The sequence below is a fragment of the Mobula birostris genome, chromosome 24 (genome assembly GCF_030028105.1).
Source record: "Mobula birostris isolate sMobBir1 chromosome 24, sMobBir1.hap1, whole genome shotgun sequence".
Lineage (NCBI taxonomy): Eukaryota > Metazoa > Chordata > Chondrichthyes > Myliobatiformes > Myliobatidae > Mobula > Mobula birostris.
Genome location: NC_092393.1, coordinates 8,906,761 through 8,922,511, shown reverse-complemented (window position 1 = coordinate 8,922,511; position 15,751 = coordinate 8,906,761). Strand labels below are relative to the sequence as shown.

The 15,751-nt window shown below is 41.5% G+C and overlaps 1 protein-coding gene across 1 annotated transcript in view; it reads right to left on the bottom strand.

Moving 5' to 3' along the window:
- LOC140187032 (fas-binding factor 1 homolog) overlaps window positions 1-15,751 on the bottom strand; it is a 139,403-nt gene that overhangs the window by 73,100 nt on the left and 50,552 nt on the right. Inside the window, exons 13-16 of the mRNA XM_072241897.1 lie at window positions 11,914-12,010; window positions 10,987-11,430; window positions 10,153-10,242; window positions 9,822-9,919 (exon numbers count right to left, since the gene is read on the bottom strand). Of these exons, the coding sequence (XP_072097998.1) occupies window positions 9,822-9,919; window positions 10,153-10,242; window positions 10,987-11,430; window positions 11,914-12,010 (729 nt within the window). The remainder of the gene's footprint in view (window positions 1-9,821; window positions 9,920-10,152; window positions 10,243-10,986; window positions 11,431-11,913; window positions 12,011-15,751) is intronic.

Here is a 15,751-nt window from a genome sequence, read left to right as displayed (position 1 = left end):
GCAAGGAAAAGGTTCACTTTCCCTTCAGCTTCTACACCATCAATTTCTGCATTGTGGATCCTAACCTGCAATTTCTAGCACCTTCAGCAAGATGCCAACCACCGGACAAATCATCCCAACTCCCTCTTCTGTTGAAGGGAGCATTCCTTCTGCAAACTCCCTGGGTCATTCTTCCACCTCCACCAACATCTACACCCCTTCTCTTGACAGATGTTCATTGCACCTGCCCTGTTACCTCTCCATCTTCCTGGAACTTGGAGAGCCAAAGCATCTTTCCACATGAAGCTGCGATTCATTTGCAGTCTTGAAATTCAGTGTGCTACATTCATTCCTCTCCTCAACATTAAAGAAGTAAGCTTGCAAAGGTAATCCTGAGCTTCTAGCTGCTTGATATTTGAATTCTCAACCCTATTCTCAGAATGACCTCTCTTTCCTTGGCTGCTTACACACTTCCAATGAAGCCCAGGAAAGAACTGCACCTCACTTTCTGCTGGACATACTACAACCTTCCAGATTCAACAATGAATTCAACCATTTCAAATAACCAGACTGTGTATCAAAGCTGTCTGGTTCTGATGTAAGGCAAGCACTCTGTAACCAGAAGCTTTAGTCATCCAACAAGTCTTGACCTCAAAACTACTATCCTGCTCTTTCACCATTCCCATCAACTTTTAAATGTCTGTCATTCTCTACCCTGAATATATTCAAAAGTTTTTTTCTTCCCCCTCCCCAAATAGCTGACTTTCTAGTATCCTCTTTAGTTTCAGATTTCCAATAACTGCCGTATTCCGTATCACTCTGTTCCAGTCTTTTTCTCTTTCTATTTCCATTTCTACAGATAGATAAGAAGTTATTAACAAGTCGTCAATTTACCAATTTAAACTCAGTGGCCACTTTATTAGGTACACCTCTACATCCGCTTGTTAACAAATATCTAATCGGCTAATCATGTGGCAGCAACTCAATGCACAAAAGAATGCAGACATGGTCAAGAGGTTCAGTTGTTGTTCAGAACAAATATCAGAATGGGGAAGAAATGTGATTCAAGTGACTTTGACCATTGGTGTCAGTAGGGGTGGTTAGAGTATCTCAGAAACTGCTGATCTCTTGGGATTTTCACACACAAGTCTCCAGGGGAGTTTACAGAAAACAGTACAAAAAACAAAAAAAAATCCAGTAAGCTGCATTCTGTAGGCAAAAATGCCTTGTTAATGAGAGAGGTCAGAAGAGAATGGTCAGACTGTAATCAACCCTACGTTGTAACAGTGATGGGCAGAGGAGCATCTCTGAATGTACAATACATCAACCTTTTAAGCGGGTGGACTACAGCAGCAGAAGATCACAAATATACACTCAATAGCCACTTTATTAGATATAGGAGGTACCTAATAAAGTGGCCACTGAGTAGATGTCATTCATTTTTTTTTAGTCTGCTCACTACAACAGACACTCCCTTTGCACCTTCACCTATTCTGCTTCTCTACCACTCAAAACATGCCTATTTTCTAATGTTTCCCAGTTCTGATGAAAGGCAAGCAAGGTGAAATGTTAATTCTGCTTCTCCCTCCATGGGATACTGCCTGACTTGCTGAGCATATCAAGAATTTTCAGCTTTTTTTTCCAGATTTCCAGCATAACAAAACTTTCAATTTCCAGATACATTTACATTTCTTCCCCTCACAGATATCAGCTATCAGAACACTTCCATCAAAATATAGACATCACCACAACATCCTATACAAAAGCCCTTATTAGTATAGCAGACAGGTTTACATATATATATACTGCAGAAAAGGTTGCCATGTTTTATAAAAACTATTTGTTTTTGAGTGTACCATACATGTCAAAAAGTCCAAAGGAATGTATTCCATCATTAATTTACGCCAACCAAGAAGTCCAGGGGCCTTATCGGATATCCAACAAAGTAAAATGTTCTTCCTCACACAAGAAGTCAGAATGTTAAAAAGTTTTTTCTGATGTGCATTAATAATACAATTGCTGGGTAAGCCTAAGAGAAAAGACACTGGGTCCAGTTCAAGCTCTATCTTCAGAATCTTTTCTGTTTCACCCCTGTTACGTACCCCGTAACTGGGTTGCCAAACCAGCAGAAATGGATCACTCAGTTGGAGTCTGGATTACTGGAATTAAGAAAGTTTTATTAAAGAAATAAGCAACACAGTACTCTAATCAAAAGGATAATAAATGCAACAGTTCAGCAATGATAAACACACACGTACACAGAACTAAGATAATAGGAGCCATCAAGCTCTATCGCCGTCTAGGAGTAAATGACCAGTTTCAAGTGACGCAAAGTTCAGTTCAGTTCACAGTAATCACTGTTGAGCCGTTGGGGGCGGGGGGGGGGGGGGGAGAGAGAACGAATGAATATTCAAATTGGATTCCAAACAGACCTTCGATATTCCTCGCAGTCAGCTTACGGGCGAGCCCTTTGTAATGTCTTCTGAGGTCACCGACTGTGACCCCTCCGTTCCAGATATGATCATTCTTCTGTAGTGAACCCGGCACCCAGGCAAGGGTGGACACACACCAGGTTCCAGCCGATCCGTACCTTTCTACCCTGTGCGTCTATGGCTGGTCCCACGACCAGACCTCCAAAAACTCCCACCAACTAGTGGGGGGGGGGGCACACCGCTTTCAGGGTCTCGTTACCTCGTGGAGTCGTGTGTCTGTTGCCTTAGCGAACCTGTCCCTTTTTATCCCCCTGCTGGGGTATCGCCTGTCCATCACACTTCAAACAATTCAGGGTTCAAAGCCCCCGGTCTCTGACAATACTCGGAACTGTGTCTCCTTTCCGTTAATCCCTCTCGTCTCTCATTAACATCTCTGAAGGTTCCCCCATTGTCCTCTTATCGGCATCAATCTTCTGATAACTAGCTTTTTTTATCACACCCCAAATATCACTCCAGTATGCATGAAGTTTGGGACAAGTCCAAAAACAGTGGGTGAAAGTTCCATTATTTACTTTACATTTAGAACACATTGGAGAAACCCCCGTCTTAAATTTCGAGAGACGACCTAGAGTCAGATGGGCTCTATGCAGAATTTTGAGTTGCAATGCTTTAGTTCTGTTACAAACTGAAATTTTCTTTGCATTATCACAGAAGTCTTCCCATGTTTCAGCTGTAATTTCTACTCCTAGCTCTTCGTCCCAGACCCTTCCCAGCTGCTCAGCCTCTCCACAAGAACATTCCCTCTGGATGCTGTAAAAAGTACTAATGGAGACTTCACCCTTAGAACAAAACACCCTCTTTTCTATGTCAGAACTATAGAAATCAGTTAATGTTTTTTTTTCTGTATATAATCTCTTATCTGAAAGAAACGAAAACGATCCTTGTTGGGTATGTTAAATTTCTGTACTATTTGACTAAAAGACATCATTGTTTCTTCATCAAACAAATCTCCTAGATCAGGGGCCAGCAACCTTTTTGTCTCTGATCGCGTATTAATGAGTAGACAGTGGGCCAGATAAATGCCATAAAAAACTTGAAATATGGGAATTATCCATTTAAATACATCTAGTTATGTTCTACCTCAAATTAATGAATAACATGTGCTAGAAAATCATGTGTGCTTACCCAAGGATACCAATTAGTAATCAAAGAACTCAGCTTAGTTGCAATTTATTTCATTCAAGGCATCTTTTGAATCTATTAAAAGGACACAAAGAATCTTTAAACATAAAATGTATGAACATGATGCATAGAATGGTGGTAAATTAAGTATAATAAAAAAGAAAATTTTAACGCAAACAGTCGATAAATCAATGTGAAACGTGATGCTGTTTGTTGCTTGAAAGCTTCTCAATACTGGGTGTCAGACTTGTTGATGCCAAGAGCAAGACATTATCCAAGTGGGCATCAGTCAATCTTGTTCTCAAATGGTTCTTGGTGTGCTTCATTTTTGAAAATACAAACATGTAATTGCTCACACAGATAAGTGCTGCCAAACAATGATGCCATCTTTTTTGCATGGTGCACTAAGTTAGGATATTTCCCACTTGGATGAACATATTTTCTATAGAAGTCAAGCTGATAGATGCAAATAAAGATTTCTTTTCAGGACAAACAATATCCACCACTGCCAGTAAACATCCTTTGACAAACTCTCCATCTGTAAAAGGCTTCATCTTTTCTGCAATACGTTTTGAGACTTCGTAGCTGGCATGGGTATTTCCTTCATTTTCACTGCTTTTCTTGGCAAAAAATGATGTTTGTTTTCCGAAACTAGCCTCCTTTCGCTCAACTTCATCTTTCCTTGCTTGCCCAGTAAACTTGTTAAAATTTCCACTATGGCGGGTCTCGTAATGTTGCCTGATATTTGCCACCTTCTTCACAGCAACATTTTCTAGGCAAATGAGACAAACTGGTTTCCCAGCTTGCTCGATGAAGCAGTAATCTAGTGTCCAAGCGTCTTGGAAATTTCGGCACTCAGCGTCTACCTTCCTGCGTTTTGCCTTCATTGCCATTGGAATTTTTTTCTTCGATTTTATTTCGAAACACGAGTTATTCAACAAGTATCGTAGCACATGTAAATATCTGGATATTTAGCGTGGCTTTCTTGTTAAAACACAGTGACACTGTCTTTGTTTACAAATTTGAATGATTTGTGCATGCACGGAGAGTACCCAACACATATTAATAAGGTACACTGCCTTCCCGTCATTCGTATATACCAGTGTTTAGTTTGGAACAAAACGTAACCAGGGGCCAGTGTAACAAGACGCCATGCATGTCCATCAATGTAGTCGCATGAAACACTCAGAATAAGGGAAAATCGCTCGTGGGCCGGATAAGCATAGTATCCCAATATTTGCTCGCCTACTCCTGTCCTAGATGGAAAATACCCTTAGAAATCCAAAGTTTAAATTCAGAATCCATTATGCCAGGCTGAAAACCTGAACTGCCGGTTATTGGAGTGAAGGGTGATATTTTTGCTGCATTGCCCTCAATTTGTCGCACCGCCCTCCAAGACCTGACTGTATTAATTGTTATTGGATTGCGACAATACTCCTTAACTAGTTTCATCTCATTGAGGAAAAGCAAATTAATAAGAGGGCATTTTGCTTGTGAAGCTTCAATGTCTAGCCAAACTGAGGTGGGGTCCCTGCAAACCCAGTCAACCGCATAAAATAAAAAGGAACTTAATTGATATTTTTTTGAGGTCTGGAAAATCCAGACCCCCTAGACTACTGGGAAGCTGTAAGTTAGACATTTTAATACAGGGTCTTTTTTTGTTCCAGATGAAAGAAACAAACCAGCCATTTATTTTTTTAAGTATTTGTTGGGTAAAAGTGACTGGTATCATTTGTATTGGGTAGAGCAGATGAGGAAGAATGTTCATTTTGAGCAAGGGTATTCGGCCAAGCCAAGAAATGGGAAGAGTGCTCCATCGCTCAAGATCTTGTTTGATTTTGTCAAATAAATGTGTAAAGTTAGCTTTGAATAATTGATCAAACGTAGGTGTGATAAATATGCCTAAGTAAACAAAACCTGTCTGCGACCATTTAAAGGGGAAAGCACCCTGAGTGTCAGGTACCTGCTGCAGATTCCCCAGAGGCATAGCCTCTGATTTGGTAAGGTTGATTTTATAACCTGAAAAAGCACTAAGTGAATTAATGCATTGTATAAGGTGGTGCATTGATATAGCAGGGTTTGATAAGAAAATTAGAACATCATCCGCATACAATGTAATTTTATGCAGATATTTTGGGGTCTCACCAAATAGCCTCAGCCAATGGCTCGATCACTAATGTGAAAAGTAGTGGTGATAAAGGGCAGCCCTGCCCGCTGCCCCTCTGAATACTAAAATTATCCCACCTAATACCATTGGTGAGAATCGCAGCCAAAGGGTCGTTATAAAGAACTTTCACCCACTTAATAAAATTATTGCCCAAACCAAATCGCTCTAAAGTGAAAAAAAGATATGGCCATTCGACACGATCAAAGGCCTTTTCTGCATCTAAGGAAACCACCAAGCCATCCACTGCCTGTTGCTGACATGCCTGAATCACATTAAGTAATCTTCTGATATTGTTAGATGATCTACGGCCTTTTACAAAACCCGTTTGATCCTCTTTTATGATAAAAAAGTAACACAGTTTCTAATCGTAACGCTAAGGTTTTAGATAAGATTTTAAAGTCAACATTTCACAATGAAATAGGCCTGTAGGAGGCACAATCTTCAGGGCTCTATCTTTTCCAAAGAATTAGGGAGATATTAGCTTCTCTCAATGATGGTGGGAGGAGACCACAATTAAATGCATGATTGAACATGTTTAGCATAGGCTCTGATAATAACCCTGTGAACTCTTTATAGAATTCACTAGTGAGCCCATCAGGACCAGGAGCCTTCCCACTTTGGAGCTGTCTCACATCTTCCTGTATCTCATGTATAGATAATGGAGCATTGAGGAGGGACTCTTGTTCAGAAGAAATGCCTAGGAGATCTAAATGCCTGAAAAAGGACTCCATCCTAGATTGTCCATCATTACATTGCTCAGATTGATACAAATTAGAATAATAATTCTTAAACACAACATTAATCATTTTAGAATTTCTAGTGAGGGCTCCTGTCCCATCCCTAATTGAAGCAATATTCTGAGAGCAGCACACATAAAAGTTGCTGGTGAACGCAGCAGGCCAGGCAGCATCTCTAGGAAGAGGTGCAGTCGACGTTTCAGGCCGAGACCCTTCGTCAGGACCCTAGTCGACTGCACCTCTTCCTAGAGATGCTGCCTGGCCTGCTGCGTTCACCAGCAACTTTTATGTGTGTTGCTTGAATTTCCAGCACCTGCAGAATTCCTGTTGTTCGATAGTCTGAGAGGCATTTTTCTTTCTAGCTAAATAAGCCAAATACCTACCTTGTTTTTCACCATGTTCAAACAATCATTGTTTAGCAAATGTCAATTTTTTTGGCTGCTTGTGTAAGTAAAGATTTTGGTCTACAGCATAGAGCTGTGATATTCTGTAACGTGGCTGCAGAAGGCTTCCACTAGGTGCTGCTGTTCCGCAGCTTGTCGCTTCTTACTAGCAGAGTAGGAGATAATTAATCCCCTTGCATACGCCTTAGCGGTTTCCCAGAGCATCGATGGACTACTAGCTGATTTGGAATTAATAGATAGGAAAGTTTTAAATTCGGAAGTAGTCTATAAATTTATTATCTTTTAGAATAAAAGGATTCAGCCTCCAATGTCTAGATCGTGCTGAATTATCTTTGAGCTTAATATTTAAATATACTGCTGCGTGGCCAAGTGGTTAAGGTGTTCGTCTAGTGATATGAAGGTCGCTACTTTGAGCCTTGGCTGAGGCAGCGTATGTGTCCTTGAGTAAGGCACTTAACCACAGATTGCTCTGTGATGACACCGATGCCAAGCTGTATGGGTCCTCATGCCCTTCCCTTGGACAACATTGGTGGCGTGGAGAGGGGAGACTTGCAGCATGGGCAACTGCCGGTCTTCCTGGAAACCTTCTGAGGTGCAAATCCATGGTCTCATGAGACTAACAGATGCCTATAAATAAGGTCAGAAATAGTGATATTTCCAATTGTGCAGGATACAACTAAATCTAGGAGCATTTTGCGGGTTAGAAAAGAGTCTATTCTGGTGTAGCACTTGTGTGGATTAGAAAAAAATGTGAAGTCTTTGTCTGAGGGATGTAACAATCTCCAGACATCCACAAGTCCTAGTTCTCCACATAAGCCCATGATTTGTTTGGACTGTGAGGAGAGCAATGGGGGACCACTAGACATTCTGTTCATCAATGGGTCCATAAGACAATTAAAATCCCCACCTACAATATGTTTTGCATTGAAAAGCTTGTCAGCTTGGAAAAAGTATCTAGTAGGAACTTGAGAGGATGAGCTGGAAGGCAGTAAATATTGATAATACCATATTCTTCTCCATATATTGAAGCCTTAACAATCACAAATCTCCTGTACTTATCCTTAATGCAGTCTAATAACTTAAAAGTTAAGTTCTTTCTAATTAAAATGGTCACCCCGCTACTCCTGGTATTAAAAGATGAAAAATAAACTTGACCAAATCCACTCTGTTATAGTTTTAGATGTTCTTTTATCATTTATATGTGTCTCCTGCAATAAGGTTATGTCCACCCTTTCCTTTTTCAGGTTTAGTAGGATTTTCTTTCTCTTGATTGGTGAATGACTCCCCTTAATGTTCCAAGGGCACAATTTTAATATATTACTGGTCATAACCTTTTCTAACAATCATTTGACTCTGGAGGAGAAGAAATCCGACTTAAGATCAGCTGAGCAGCAATAAGTAAATTTAAAAAAAAAACATAAAAAAAACAAAGCACCAACAGCGCTGAACAAGAGGACTTACCCCACACTTAAAGGAGATATCTGAACCTTCTAGCACCCCATATTCTGCCCCACTGCCAATATGGCATTTAACATAGCCAAAAATGAAAACAGGGCATAATTTATCAATCCACCAATTTGTTACCATCATGTTTAAGCTCCTTCAGGCTGGAGCAGCACCGCCAATTTAAACAAATAATGAAACTGTATTAATCAAAACAAACACGTTACCCATCCGATAAGATATCTTGCCATCGAGTAATGAAAAGATACAATAAAGTGACCATCAAGCATGTCCATAACCAGGGCTACACAAAATATACATTCTTCAGCCCAAAGTGTCAACAAAAGTTTTAACTTTGTCAGGAGAATCAAATATCTTGTTGGCCCCGTTGTAGGGGAATTTCAGCCCCGCTGGGTATAACATAAAGTACTGGATTCTGGATTCTCTCAGCCGCTTCTTTACCTAGTTGAGTTCCTTGCGCTTCCGATTAACAGTGGCTGAAAAATCTTGAAAAAACATAAGCCTGGATCCCTCATATATTAAAGCCTGGGCATCAGACCCGTGGTGCCTCGAAGCTTCCATCACTCTTTGCTTATCACCGAAATTATAGAACCACACAAGGACAGCTCGAGGGCGTCGGTCGATTCCGGTTTTGGAGCCAGCGTATGATGAGGTCTTTCCACTTCAATGCGTCCAGCCTTGGTTTCCAAATCAAGGAAATTAGGCAGCCAGCCCTCAAAAAACTTTGCTGGCTGGCTGCCTTCTGTACCTTCAGGTAGATCGATGATCCGTATGTTCTTCCTCCTACCTCTATTCTCAGGATCATCGATATGGTCAGACAGGCTTTGAAGTTGCTTTTCTAGCGTCCGAATGTGGTTCTGGGCCTGATCAACTAGAGTCTCTACCGCGGAGACTCGGCCCTCGGCCTTGGTCGTTCTTGTATCAAGATTTTTAAGCTCCAATGTGTGGTTCTAGAGTGTTAGAGAGAGTGGACCCAGCTTCTCATCCATCATTTTGGATATGTTGTCCGTAACTTCCTGAATTACTTGACGAAAAGCAGGGTCCAACGTGTTAGCATAGCTAGCAGTAGCTAACTCCTCAGTCCCGGGCGAGCGCTCTGTACAGTCCATCTTGGCAGCCTTTTTAGTTCTTTTCGATGGCATGGTGTTGAAGCAGCTCAAAAAAATTACTCATCAATGCTTATGTTATTAAATTTGACACTTGGGCATTTTTAAAAAAGTTGAAACAGATAGGTTTATATGCGAAATTATCAGTGTTGCAGTGCTGAGCTCAGCAAAGCAGACCTTTCACTGCGCCATCCTGAAAACCAGCATCTATAGTTTTATTGCTTTCCTCATTTTACTCGACGTTTCTGGATAAATTTGAAGCACAAGAAGTGCTTATTCAGCAACATCTATATATGTAGCTAATCTCTTCAGAGTTTCAAACTATAATTGTAATGTTAACAGCAACTCACCAGACATGTCTGTGTTTTTGATGATGGAATCTTTCAAAGAATCAGACAAAACTGGTGGAACAGCCTGCTTTTGTGAAATCTCTTTTGGAAATGAGGACCTGTTAAGTAAAGATGAAAAGAGCTTTGGAAAATGCATATAGCACATGCACAGCCAAGCACAGAGAAGACAAATATCCTGAATGCACGTACATGCACTATGTAATAGGATGTACACAACTGTGTCTGGTTTATACAGAGTTAAAGGAACATATAATTTTCGAAGTTTTATTTTGATTACTTATATAGCTGTTACACATAAAGGGACAAACAGTTTTACAAATGTTCCACATACCGAGGATCTACATGATCACTAAGAGCTGTCGGTTCTATTACTACGGTGAGTGATGACTCTCCACGTGCATCTGACATTCCACTCTGTTTGCTATAACAAAAGAAATTCATCAGTTCAATGTATCCTATCCGGAAACATGGATCAGAAAGATATCAGAGTCATGTTCTTGGAAGTAAGGATTTGCTTAATGCCTTCTACTTGTCTCTCTGCTTGTGAAGTCTACAACTTTAAAACCTCCCTACGACATTTAATACAATAAAATTAAAGCCTGAGGAACACTTCTTAAAAAGATAACTATCATTAATATACTTTTTACCCTCTGTTTCCCCATCACTTTAAGACTTTTACAAGATATCCATTCTACACACTCCTTCCATGGAAGATTCACAAATTATATTAAGTGTTTAGCATTATTCACTAGTTCCCTAACAGGTCCCTCTCTTTGGCTGTTCTCCAAAATTGTTCCCAAATTTCAGGCTCTCCCTATTGAAGCTATTTTTCTTCTCATCTCAGTGTTAGTTTCTATATTCATCCATCTTAAACACATTTAATTCTTGCCTATCTAAGCCATCTTAAAATACTTGCTAAATCAGTATCTTTAAATATTTCAGCATTAACTTTCTTCTTCTACCTTACTCCACTGAATTGCCTCTGTAGGTCACTCCTTTCTGACGGCAGCCTGATGATACATGCATTCCACATTACTAGCGCCTTTGTAGCCAGGAACACCTGAGCTACTAAACAGCAGGAAAACCTGCTGCAGCAGTGTGTCTAGTCAAATAGCTTTCTTTAAATGTTGATAGCTTTGATTTCCTAATCCAAGCACGTTCTTACCATATGCCTGCCACTCTATCAACTTCATCACTCAATGTCAAAGGATGAGATTCTGAAGCTTGAGACTTCTGAGATAGTATCCTCTTCAACCAATCATCCTTTACTACATCAGCTTCGTCAGTCTTTGAGTTGGAACGTGAAGATCTGACTGGCGCCTTCTCATTTGGCTTTGGTGCAGATGGGGGACGCCCGGCTGAGTGCGGCCTTTTGCTTTGGTCATGGCTGGCTGAAAGATTGGAATCAGACATCGCTTTGAAAAACATTGACCTTTTCTGCACCTCCTTGGTTGAGTTTTCATTATCCAAATCAGGAGCATCATCGTCTTTCAGGCCCAGCCAGTCAGCGGCTCCCTTATTTCCCTGTGCTTGAATTGCGGTTACCGATGGTGTGGTTGTTTTGGGTTTCTGATCAATATTGGATTTTCTTTCTCCCTCTGGGCTAAATCTGAAAATGGAAACAGTTAAGAATTAAAGAAAACACAAATGATTCATATTGATCATGAGAACGCAAAACAAAACTATTATTACAACTTCAGCCTACACACAACGCTTCAAATGCTCCACCCTTCTCCACCTGTCCCTTTAATGTATGCTGTAGCCGACCAAAACCTCCTCACAAGATGGAAAGCAATAACTAAGTAATAAAGATCAAGAACAAAGTTAAACATGAGACATTGCTTAGACATGATTACAATAATAACTTCCAGGTTTTAAAATTCAAAGCCCTTGTAATATCAGCCTTTTAGACAAAAACCTATTCATTTCAAAATGAATGGTTTTTACAATGTCTGAATCAGGTTTAAAGACTGTGAAATAATTAATCTGGACTTGCTTCACTTTCTAGTTAATGGCACAAAGGAAAATGATGACAATTAACACTGCATAATTCGACAGGGACAGAGATAATCCTCTCGAGTGAATGACGCACCTCACTGACTGACGCCTGATCTGACGATCGTCTGGGGTCGTGGCCACAGTCGGCTGGTAGGAACCGAATGCAAAATCATCCAGGTGCTCTTCCTTTTCTAATCAGGAACCAAAGGCAAGCAACTCACAATCAACCCCAATATATTTAATTTCAGATTTTTTTGTTTCTTTGTATATACATAATCTTTTATCAATTAGCTATAATTGCAACAGAAGCTCACTGTGAGTGAAAGCACTAATTTCATACATACCTGGAAAAGACCAAAGATTCAAAGAACATTTATTATTAAAGTATGTGTACAGAATAGAACTCTGAGATTCATCCTCCCACAGGCAACCACGAAACAAAGAAACACCATGGAACCCATTCAAGAAAACATCAGCCAACGTGCAAAAAAAAGAACAAATTGCATAAATGGCAAAAAAAGTGTGCGAAGAGCACATACAATACCTAACATCAAACCAGGAGTCCAGTAATATTCAGTTTAGTTCAGTGCCACACCCCACCACTAGCCCACTGCAAGCCACAGTCCAAATCGATCACCCCAATTAAACCATTCAAAAGCAACAAAGAAAATAACCAGAATCCAGAAACACATGCAACATCAACCTTAAAGTCCCCAAAAATGAGACCAGTCTTGCCAATCAATCCTTAAAATATGGATCCTATATTTTCCTCTGTCAACTGCTAGCAAGAGGGAGAGGAAGACTGTCCTCCGCTCTCATCCTTGTTGACTTCAACCATGCTCAACACCTCAACTGGAGAGAGGCAATGGAGTCAATTACGGGCTGAAGCTCCATCTCCAGGCCGCACATTCTGCTCTAAACCTCACTGAACTCCCTTGGAGGCAGCAAAGTGCCAGATTGCTCAATCAACCCAAAAACACACCAACAAAATGCAAGTCACAGGTTCCAATTACACACAGCTTTGTAGTTGAATCATACTTGAAGGAAGTAGTTAAAAAAAAAGTAAAAGAAGTGACATCATGAACTGTCTACAGGATTTTGCTGTTGGTCAGACCTACATCTTCAAAACAAAAGAGCCAGATGCATTGTGCACTTTGATTTCATCACACAGTCCCATCAGTGACCCTATGAATATTCTCTGCAGCTACACTACACATCTTGAAGCCTTGTGGATTTAAACAAACTGGTTACCATAGTTATACCATAAAGAAAGAGAGCAGTGAGCAGTGACTAGCCTCCATCTGGGTAAACTAAGAGCTGAGTTTTGTGTTGTCAAAGGCCCTTTGAACCCTTTCTAAATGTCTTTGGTAATCAGAACCATTTAAAGAGAGATAAAGTGATTTGAGAATGTTCTAATGCTTTAAAAATTAATGCATAGTAATTTTTGGAAAAAGGCAAATAATTAATATTCTGTGCAGGTTGGTTACTCCAGTCAAATGACCATGCTAAATAGGCCAGGCATGGCTGGAACAAAGCTAAGGGACCAGATCCAGAATGTCTCCAGCTCCTTCATTTAGCACACTGAGCTCCATTTCTGGAATCTGTGCTGCATCCAAACATAGAGAAGGAAGTCAGATAAGCTGGGATCCAACCTCTAATGTGCCCTGACTTCAATACATATGCTGAGCTGTGAAAGCCTCATCCACCACCCACACTGCTGGAAAAAGGCAAATACATTTCACCTCATTACTAACAGATGTTAAAGAAGAAATCTGCACAGCTGAAATAAGAAAGTAAAGGTGATGGCAAGTTCTACCAAGTTCGAATATTAACCTTTTAGAAATAATAACCTGGGAGAAAGCTTACTACACCTGGACAAATATGCTGTGTGACTAATTTTTTAGACTGAAGGAAAACTTAGCTGCAGTCAAAGACTCAGGGAGCAGGGGAAGGTCAATGAATTACGAGGAAACCAGATAACTTCCTTGGATTGCTCCGCTCTGCTTCACCATTAGAGTAACTAGATCTGCAGCCGGGCCTGAGGTCCTGCATTAGTATAAAGATTCTGTACAACAATTACAGCTGTTCTTGATGCATCATTAAGATGGGGCCCTGAATGGTAGTGAGGGAGGAGGTGTAAGGGCATGTGTAGCACTTGTTCCGCATACAAGGATAAGTGCCAGGAGGGAGATCAGTGGGGAGGGATGTGGGGGTCGAATGGACAAGGGAGTTGTGTAGGGAGCGATCCCTGTGGAAAGCATACGGGAGGTGGGGGGAGGGAAAGATGTGCTTAGTGGTGGGATCCCATTGGAGGTGGTGGAAGTTACGGAGAATAATATGTTGGACCCGGAGGCTGGTGGGGTGGTAGGTGAGGACCAGGGGAACCTTATTCCTAGTGGGGTGGCAGGAGGATGGAGTGAAAGCAGATGTGTGTGAAATGGAGGAGATGCATTTGAGAGCAGAGTTGATGGTGGAGGAAGGGAAGCCCCTTTCTTTAAAAAAAGGAGGACATCTCCTTCGTCCTGGAATGAAAAGCCTCATCCTGAGAGCAGATGCAGTGGAGACGAAGGAATTGCGAGAAGGGGATGGCATTTTTGCAAGTGACAGGGTGAGAAGAGGAATAGTCCAGACAGCTGTGAGAGTCAGTAGGCTTATAGTAGACATCAGTAGATAAGCTGTCTCCGGAGATACAGACAGAAAGATCCAGAAAGGGTGGGAGGTGTCGGAAATGGACCAGGTAAACTTGAGGGCAGGGTGAAAGTTGGAGGCAAAGTTAATGAAGTCAACGAGCTCAGCATGCGTGCAGGAAGCCGTGCCAATTAAGTCGTCAAAGTAGCGACGGAGAAGTGGGGGACAGATACCAGAATAGCAGGATCTCCCAGTGGCCACACATTTTAATTCCACATCCCATTCCCATTCTGATATGTCTATCCACGGCCTCCTCTACTGTAAAGATGAAGCCACACTCAGGTTGGAGGAACAACACCTTATATTCCATCTGGGTAGCCTCCAACCTGATGGCATGAACATTGCCTTCTCTAACTTCCACTAATGCCCCACCTCCCCCTCGTACCCCATCCGTTATTTATTTATATACACACATTCTTTTTCTCTCTCTCCTTTTTCTCCCTCTGTCCCTCTCACTATACCCCTTGCCCATCCTCTGGGCTTCTCCCTCTCCCTCTTTTGTTTCTCCCTAGGCCTCCTGTTCCATGATCCTTTCATATCCCTTTTGCCAATCACCTGTCCAGCTCTTGGCTCCATCCCTCCCCCTCCTGTCTTCTCCTATCATTTCGGATCTGCCCCTCCCCTCCCACTTTCAAATCTCTTACTAGCTCTTCTTTCAGTTAGTCCTGACGAAGGGTCTCGTCCCGAATCATCGACTGTACCTCTTCCTAGAGATGCTGCCTGGCCTGCTGCGCTCACCAGCAACTTTTATGTGTGCTGCTTACTACTAAACATAACATTACCTCCCCACCCCTTTCCGCTTTCCACAAGGAATACTCCCCACTAACTGCTCTCCCAGCACCTAACCCTGCAAGTGGCCTAAGTGCTATACCTGCCCATTCATCCCCTCCCTCACCTCCATTTTGGGCATCAAACAGTCCTTCCAGGTGAGGCAACACTTCACCTGTGAATCTGCCTCTATTGTGTCCGGTGCTTCCGATTCGGCCTCCTCTACATTGGTGAGGCCGTTGTAAATTGGGCGACTGCTTTGTCAAGTATCTCCACTCCATACGCGACAAGCAGAACTTCCCGGTGGCCAAACATTTTAATTCCTATTCCTACATGTTGGTCCATGGCCTCCTCTTGTGCTGAGACGAGGCCACCCTCAGGGTGGAGGAGAAATACCTTAATATGGGTCTGGGTAGCCTCCAGCATGATCGCATGAATATCAATTTTGCCTTCTGGTAAAAAATCCCCCCTCCCTT